Source organism: Diachasma alloeum, unplaced genomic scaffold (genome assembly GCF_001412515.2).
Source record: "Diachasma alloeum isolate Michigan unplaced genomic scaffold, Dall2.0 Dall_scaffold_00200, whole genome shotgun sequence".
Classification (NCBI taxonomy): domain Eukaryota; kingdom Metazoa; phylum Arthropoda; class Insecta; order Hymenoptera; family Braconidae; genus Diachasma; species Diachasma alloeum.
This window is the reverse complement of record NW_021680365.1, coordinates 175,457-184,710: the sequence shown is the minus strand read 5'-3', so window position 1 is coordinate 184,710 and position 9,254 is coordinate 175,457. Positions and strand designations below refer to the sequence as shown.

At 34.1% G+C, this 9,254-nt stretch overlaps 1 protein-coding gene across 4 annotated transcripts in view; it reads left to right on the top strand.

The window, feature by feature from the left end:
• Positions 1 to 8,113, top strand: part of LOC107035772 (Y-box factor homolog) — a 19,952-nt gene extending 11,839 nt beyond the window's left edge. Inside the window, exons 3-7 of one of the 4 annotated variants that reach the window (XM_015253353.2) lie at positions 1,659 to 1,692; positions 2,371 to 2,617; positions 3,759 to 4,096; positions 5,793 to 5,873; positions 6,874 to 8,113. In XM_015253353.2, the coding sequence (XP_015108839.1) occupies positions 1,659 to 1,692; positions 2,371 to 2,617; positions 3,759 to 4,096; positions 5,793 to 5,873; positions 6,874 to 6,918 (745 nt within the window). In that variant the 3' untranslated portion in view covers positions 6,919 to 8,113. Of the gene's footprint in view, positions 1 to 1,658; positions 1,693 to 2,370; positions 2,618 to 3,740; positions 4,097 to 5,792; positions 5,874 to 6,873 lie in introns of all 4 variants that reach the window. The other 3 variants (XM_015253352.2, XM_015253351.2, XM_015253354.2) reach the window with 3 other exon arrangements.
• The last annotated feature ends 1,141 nt before the right edge of the window (positions 8,114 to 9,254 follow it).

The following is a 9,254-nucleotide window of genomic DNA, read 5'->3' as shown; positions in this document are numbered from 1 at the left end:
CCGAGACGCCCCAAAGGCTCATCACCACAAAATTATCAAAGGTCTTCATACAACTCGACCGCAAAAAGTCTGAAGTCCCACAACTACTTCACAAACTGTAGCACGCGATGAGTGAAGCCATGGTCAAGCTAAATGCCTGACAATTAGGGACATTGATTAAGCCCTGCACAACCCATTTAACACAATTCCCATCAAAAAGCTGAAATTGCAAAATCTAATTACGACGAAAAATCTTGTTGTCATCACTCTGTTCATACCTTTGAAATTCTCTGTCTGATCTCCACTATTTTATTATCAAAAGGCACCCCCTCCCCCTTTCCCCCCATTCTATATTCCCCGGAGAAAATTAGATATGGAAAAATAATGAAAACTAAAATGAGGGGAAAATCCCTGACGCGAGAGACACATGGAAGAGTTGATCAGCAAGGGCTCAGGATGGGGGGCGAGGGGTGGGGTGAGGGTTGATGGGATGAGCGCATGTCGACATTAGTCCCATCGAGTCCTAGCAGCTGTGGCGTTAGCACGAGTATTTTCCCTGTAGAGTGTAGGATGTAGCGTCAGTTCAATGACCTTTCGACTCCGTGCTTTGCTCCGCAGCTTCACGGGCTACAGATATATCTGTATATCTAGGAGGGATACAGTTACGTTGAGAGGGTCGCAATTCACTGTGTTGACATGGTGGGTGTAGCCGCCCATCTAATACACGAGCTCGCTCTCAATGGGGCACTGTACAACCGCTTCTCGAGTTTTGAGGGATTATTTTTGTTGGTGGGATAAAATAGATGGTTTGGAGTTTTTCGAGGCTTTTCGAATATTGTAGTTCATTCTGAGAGAATAATTTTTTAAATTAGTCATTCAAGTTGATTGTCAATTATTGAATGAGATTTTTTTCATTTTTCGAATTATTTATTCAGTTTAATTAGTTGATTATTTGTTTATTTAATTATTTAATCAGGATGTGATGAGAAAAATGATGAAAAAAATGTGAACAAGATCATGCTTCGATGATTCATTGTGCACTTCAACTGGAACAATTTTTCAGATTTTTCAGCTGCAGGAATTTCGAAAAAAAAATCGAAAACACGAAAAAATGAAGATTTTGTAAAAGCGTCGTTGAATTATATTCATTAATATATTCTTTATGTGTAAAGGATTGAGAATTACGGCATGAGGACACTTCCATGAAGATGGAATGGAAGATTCCATGAACAAAAAAAAGAAAACTCAATTTTTGCTCGTTTTTTACATTAAAACCGAATATTTAATTATTCTCAAAAATTATTTGTGAATAATTTAATGTTCTTCTCCGTTAAACCAACGAAATTTATAACTAGAATATTTTTTCGATACTATATATGTAAAAATAAACGTGGTTTTGTTCCCAGGTTCTCTCGTGAATAAAGTTGCTTGAGGATTTCAAATTTTTATTAGTTGTTTTTCTAGAATGTGATCCTTTGGGATCAATATTCATAGGGAATTCAAAAGTTCATGCTCCCGTGGGTTTTTTGTTTGGGTTTCCAGGGGATATAAAAGTCTTCATGTGAAGGGTCTAAATTTGTTTCTGATGCTCTTTCCTTTTTTGAAGATGGATGCGTGGAAATTATGGGTTGAGTCGAAATCATTATTTATAGACGAGTTTTTTTCTATTTTTGTTCCAGGAATGACATCAAGGAGGATGTATTTGTCCATCAAGTGAGTATTCTATTACTTCATTTTTTTTGCAGAATTAATTCTCGATGAAAATGAAGATCTCTGACTAGTCGGTTGACATAATAAGATGAGTCAATTTTATTTGTTGATTGGTTTCCAGATCTGCAAAAAAATATGCAAATTTTTCTGTTTCCATGAGATGCAGAGATCTATTTTTTCGTCAAATGAGAAATTTTTGACAGTCATGTGACGTTATATATTTTTTTGTCATAATTTGAGTAGTTTGACATTGTCACTATTATTTATTTGCAATCTATGTGAAAAAAATGTCATAAAATTGAGAAGCTATTATGAAATTTCGAAAAATGGGACATTTTTATTGCCATTTAAATGGAATATGACGATCACATACGATTTGTCACAAAAAATGTCAAAAATTTAGCAGCTGTCATTAAATTTTAAGTAGTTTGACATAGTAACTGCTATTTACATGGAATATGATGTTCACATAGAATTTGTGTCACATTAATGCCGTCATTATTTGGTCACGTGACGTCATATGACGTGTCATAAAATTCTTACATACCTCTAATATTGACTAAAGTATAACAAATAATTTTTTATGAAAAAACAATAATTTTCATTAAAAATCTCTGAAATTATTTCATGATGTCGACGATGAATTCTCTTTAATTATTGCCATTTGTTCTCGTTCAACAGTCAGCCATCGTGAAGAATAACCCAAAGAAGGCTGTAAGAAGCGTGGGTGATGGTGAAGTAGTGGAGTTTGACGTGGTGATCGGTGAGAAGGGCCACGAGGCAGCAAATGTCACTGGACCAGACGGTGAGCCTGTGAAGGGCTCACCGTACGCTGCGGACAAGCGTCGTGGTTACCGTGCATGGTACTATCGACAGCGTGCGGCTTCCAGACCCCAGCGCAGAGGCCCCCGAGAAGGTCAACACGATGGTCAGTAAATTTCATTACCATTTTCAATCATACTAGCCCTTGCGGTCGGCTTGTTGATGCCCTTTTTCCTGCTAGATTCGATATTCCTTCTCTCAATTAATTGTTTACAATCATTCCCATTGCAAAAAATAACACGACCGATGAGAATCCCAATTTATGTGTGTCCCAATTTATCAGCTGTTAAATTTTCATATTACAATAAATGACTTGCTCATGTTCTAATTCCTATGCTCACTGAATAAGATTTTAATCATAATTACAATTTAATTCATTCTAGAGCACACTTTAGAGTGTGAATTTCTGGAATTCAATGTTTGTTGATTCTCTGGTAAAAGTGCGGGCCCGCACTGTTATCAATTTTTAGTTATTTCACACGGTAATTCAATTAATCTGTTGTTCATCTCATCAGTATAATTCCGTGCTTAGAATATTGTCATCTCGTGATATCACCACCAAATTAAAAATTAAAACTTTATTTGGAATATTGAGTCACAGTTTTTGTATTTGGATATTAATATTATTTGTTCAAAGTTAAAAAATCAATCATCATTTTCAATATATTGCATTCAGATTCTCCTATCCTTAACGTAAAAAAATTGAGATAATCTCATCATTCTAGCTATTAATTCTAATCAACTTTTTTCGAAGAAAACCTTAGTAAACGCAATGTTAAACTTAAACTTCAACAGTTTTACCACTTCACTACTGAATTACATAATAAATCGTGATTATGCAAATTTTAAATTGAAAACAAGTGGTTTTGACATTAAGGATATCCAAGTATCTTTTATAGTTTGATACAGACCGTTTATATGTTATTTAAAATTGTTTGTAAATTGTAAAATTTTACTTTTTAAATTATTTCATCAATCTTCCTTCGAAAATAAGTTTTCTAATTTTCTTCACGTTTTTAAAATGTTTTCTAACTGTTCAATATTGAGATTAAAATTCAGACCTGCAAAGATTAACCAATAGAAGTATGTCAATGGAGAAAAAATAGCCAAAGTACTTGGACATCCTTAAAACAAGACTTTAAAACCGTTGAAATGTTCCTCTAAATGTACCTTCCCCCCCCTGAATAATCAACCAATACAATATCTAAACCCAAAAGTTTGATGATCAGACGATCAAATATCTTCAGGTGAAGCTAAACAGGGTGGTGATGAGCCCCAGCAGAACGAGGGTGGTGGCCAGAGACGTTATCGGCCACGAAGGCAGAATTTCGAGGGTGGTTACTACCGTGGACGCAGATCTGGCCCACCCCAGAATCAGGGAGAGAATGGTGGTGATGCCGGTGACAATCGGTACGAGAAGGGTGAGCAGGGTGGCGAAGGTGGTCAAGGAGGTGGTGCACCAGCTCGTGGACGTGGCGGTGGACGTGGTGGATCACGTGGGCCGCGACGTTTCTTCCGTGGTAATAATTTCCGTGGAGGGCGAGGTGGTGGCGGCATGAGACCACGCAGGGAAGAATTCAATCAGGTGGGTTGATAAAATTATATCATAGAAAACATGAAATATCCTTCCTCTCTATTTATCGATAGACATTTTCTCGCATTCTTTTTCACTTTATCATGAAAATCTCTCACATTCTCGATTCATCCGCTCTTGCCTCGATAAATGATTCGTCAGGTGAGTGGTTGTGAGGAGGGCGTTGGTGAGGGGTGCCACCTGGGGAGGGTCCAACGTCCACGTTACAAACGTGCACAATCCACTGGGCTCCATGCACGATACATTAACAAAGAGAATATTCAACCTGATTCCAATCTCCCATCCCAAATACCTGGAAAAATCCTTCCTGATGCTGATGACAGTGTTGTTATGCAGGTTTATTAATTATTCATTAATAGTTTTTTTCATTGCCTTGGGTAATTAAATTCAGTTCATTAAAGTTTTGGTAATTTTGATATTAGCGTTTTTTTTATGGAAGCAATTCTTGTTTAGAGAAGGCTACTTATCCCTGTTTATTTTACGATGAATATTCAAGAGAATATTTTGAAATAGCACTTTCTAAAATTGGATGTTTATGTCAGGAGCTTCATGATATTGGTTTATTTATTATGATAATTAGGAAATGAATGGGACAGTGGAAGGATTAATCAATGAATAAATTAATGGGACGAGCGATGTTATTCTTTGATGAATGGAGATTATAGAGATTCAGTCAGTTAAACTTTATAAAGCAATTCTATGAAGTAATTCTCGTTTGTAGCTGGTTAATTATCTCGGTTTAGTCCGTAATTAATATTCGATGGGAGTATTTTGAAATATCTGTTGTTGTATTGTCTATTAATATCAAGAACTTCATCAATCAATTGAATAATTAATGGAATGATGGGATGGCAAAAATGAATAAATAAATGAGTAAAAACGACGTAAATAACACAATATTATTGGATAAACATCTGAATGTTTAATAGAGATTCCCTTGATTAAACTCTTGGTAACTTTGATATCGACAATTTGTGATGAAAGCAATTCGTGTTTACAGAAAGCTAATTATCCCAGTTTATTTTACGATCAATATTCATCGGGAATATTTTGAAATGTCAGTTGCTAAATTGGATGTCTGTATCAGAAGCAATTGTTTAATTTATCAAAAGCTTCAGGACTTGATTCAATTAATTTAATAATTAGCAGATAAATGAGATAAGAAAAATAAATAAATAGATAGAATAAACCAAATAGATAACAGTTGATGAATATTATTCTTGAATAAATATCTGAACGTTTCATAGAGATTCACTCAATTAAACTTCTGATTACTTTAGTATTTACAATCTTTAATGAGAGCAACTCTTATTTAGAGAAGGCTAATTATCTCGGATTATTTCATAATTAATGTTCAATCTGAGTATTTTTAAATATCAGTTGTTGTAGTTGTCTGTTTATATCAAGGTCTGCATAATTTTTATTCAATTAATTCAATAGTTAGTAGATAAATGAGATAATATAAAGAAATGAATAAATGAATAAATAGGATAAAAGAAATAGCTAACACAGAATGGCCATTTTTCCAACAATTATCCCCTCCACGTTGTATGTGCAAATAAGTAGACAAATATTACTCTTCATTTTCACCTGATTCATTTTATTCTCTTATGATTTAATTTTCTAAAAAACAATCATTGTAGAATTTAGACGACACTTTTGCACGTTTTCTTTGTACTATTTGTAGCAGGAGCAGAAGTCAAGCGGAAAAGTGATTCAGATTTCATGTGACGATCCGGATGCAAGAGTCGCTGTCCCTGCTCCTCAGGTAAATTTATTTTCTTTCGTTCTTGTTTCCTTTCTCACAGTGTTTTTTTTGTCATGCATTCCATTATTATTCTCCTTTCTCTCCTGGAGCAATTTACCACTTATCTCTTATTTCGAGAATAGGAGGATCTTGTGCATGGTTATTTAGGTAGTTGATTGCCACTCTCCTTCATTAATGTAGCAATTACTGACTCGAAGTTGGTCAAAGGCGAGTGGAGTAAATCGAGGGGGAAATCAGAGGACTGGCGGACGTATTCACGTCATTTTCCTCTTTCTCTTATTCATCTTCACGTTAATTTTTCCTCTGTTGTTAATGGGATCAATTTAATTTCATGATGAAAATGTGACTGAGGGAATTAATATGCATTTAAAAAACAGTTGTCATGTACATTTGCAATTTTTAATTTGCAATTTGTCAATTAAATTGCGTGAGAAAAATTCAGACGAAGGTGAATAATTTGTCAACATTCCAAAAACATGACTTTTCCGTGATATTATATATGTTATTTATTATTGCAAAATAGACTTTTTGATTTTGAAAAGTAGGTATTAGAACGATTTGAAATTGAGATTCACATTGAGACATTCAAGGTTTAAATAATAAAAATTATTTCAAAACGAAAAGGGAAAAAAATTCAGCAAAGAAAAAAAAGAATACTAAATATTTTTCTCAACATTGCCTCCTTGTTATTGTAAATAATAAGTAATAATTTGTTACAATTTCGAAAATGTGACTTTTAGGCTGAGAAATCAATTTTTAAAAATTACTTCACATAAAGGATTATTTTATTATTTTTAAAATTTAATTTCTCAATCATAAATCAATAAAAATAGTTGAAAAACGAAAAGGAAAAAAATACCTGAAAATCATTCAAATCGGCGAGAAACAATTACCGCAAATGTTTGGGATTCCCCACCGAATCAGTTCTAACAACTAACAATGTCGAATTATTACGATTCCAATCGACCTAAAACCCGCAATTTCTCTCTTGATTTTCCAGGAGAGCCAGCCTGTGCAGAACACCACCACGGAGAGCACTGCTTAACAACAATAACCGCTACTACCACGTATCAACACTCCTCAAAAGAAAAAAAAACAATAAAAAAAAACTATAACACCAACACCCGTTATACACTGAAGAAGCAGCGGCATCTCAACATCACGAACAATAAGCAGCAGCAACATTTCAATAACAACCTATATAACAATGAAAGAATACGAAAAATTTAAAACATAAAGAGAAACTTGAAATACCAGCAGAAAACACTACTCAACACTCTCCCCACGATAATAAGCAAGTTAAAGCGTTTCAAGGTATGTAACGAGTAACAGAAAACACCTGAGGTGATAATCGAGTGGCGAACACAATGGTAATGTCTAATTGCATAATCATTATCTGTGAAAAAAAAATCAAGAAATACGTAGAAATAGGGTGCGGAATGACTTATCAGGCATCCAAAGAAAGTTTAATGACATCAAAGCAGTCCTCTGAAATGAAACAAAAATTACAACGGAAAGTCGAAAAAAAATTCAACAGAGAATAAGAAATAATTTGTACTCGTTCTCGTTTATTTTTCCCTATTAACAATTCGCGTTCAGTTGTGTTGAATCATTGCGTTTTTTTGTATTCACTGTTTATACCTGAAGATACAGAAAATTGGCACTAAATCATACATTGAAAATGTCTTGAGATCAAAATCCGGAGAATTCTCTTGTGAAAAAATAAGAATAATAAATGAAGAAATTGCGTTATGTGCGGAAAAATCATTGTAACGATAAAAATATGTATTGCGCGACTCAATTGTATTTTTAAAATTAATCGTTGGTTGATATCAACGCAGTGACGACCCCTGGTGGGTCCCGCACTTGACGAAATTATTGATTGGACTTAACGTGTTGTTTACCCGTTGGACAATCAGAATATTCAATGATACCCCGTGGACAATTGGCATAAAAGTATCATATTGCATGCAGAGTTATTGTTCTTTGACAGCTGTACGTCAAACGGGGGCTGATTCATTTGGAATAAAAATACCACTGGGTGTCATTGTTTAACTGTCTGCAGACTTGATTGACTATTCAATCACGATATGTCAAGAGAGTAATATGTATTGAAATTGATTATGATAAAAGAGAATGAGAGAATTTATACATTTTTTTTGCATGGAGTAATCTTTTTTTTTAATTTTAGTTTGTAGTAACATCACGAAATAAAATCTGAAAGCTTTTTTCGATAATAACTGTTGACTATTTATTGTTTGATACGAATCTTCAAAATTCACCCTGACGAAGGCCGATCTATTTTGTTCTCATTTCATTTTTTAAAATTTCTTTTTATTCATAACTGCACTGGTGGAAAGAATTGAAATTTCAGGGACAGTTGAATAGGGACTTTCTGGGGAGTTAGGTTGGGCTCGATTTGGGAGGAGCAATCGTGAAGTTTTAGATTTTACAGGAAATTATGGGAAATTCCAAATTTTTCCGCAGGAAGGGAAGAATTTCGTAATTCAATTGAATTATCGATCAAAATGTGAATATTCAGCACGAAATTATGATGGATATTCGGTTAATTGGAAATTCAAGAATATAATTCTAATGGAAATTAAAGAGGTTCCTGGATTCATATCAATTTGCATTGAATAATTGAACTGGAATTGACAGTTTCCGTGGATTTTTCTGTGAAATTGTTAATTTTTAGTGACGAAATTCCATAAAACTTTAGAGGAAATGGCTTGAAAATCATGAAATTTAAAATTTTCACAGAAAATTCCGAGCAATTCTGCAATTCTCCGGAATTTTCATGGAATAACTGAACTGAAATTTACAGTTACCCGTTTTTTTTTGGTGAAATTGTGAATTTTCCTTTACAAAATTTCCTGAAATTTCATGAAACTGACACCGGAAATGCCACAAAACTTATGAAATTTCGAATTGCACAGAAAATTCAATGGAATTCTCAAACTCACTAGAATTTCCGTGAAATAATTGAACTAAAATCCCCAGTTTTCATTGATTTCCCAAAAACTGTCAATTCCCAATGGCCAAATTCCTTGAAATTTCAGTGAAACGTGCGCCAAAACTGTCCGTATAGTGCACCAGAAATTTTCGCCAAAACCTTTCAACACTGTGTTTGAACATTAAACTTTTACGAAGGAAAGCAAGTGGATGCATAATACCCAGAATAGCAGATGCGAGAATGATTGAACATTTAGTTGAGACTCGCGATTACGTTACATCAATGATTGACGATTTTTGAATCAATTTTTTATATTTCCATGATATTCTCCTGATGAGCACACGTTCGTTGATCAAGCATTACCATTAAATTGCTCAAGTACACGGGGAAAGTGATAAGCCCAATCAATTCGATGATTAACATAA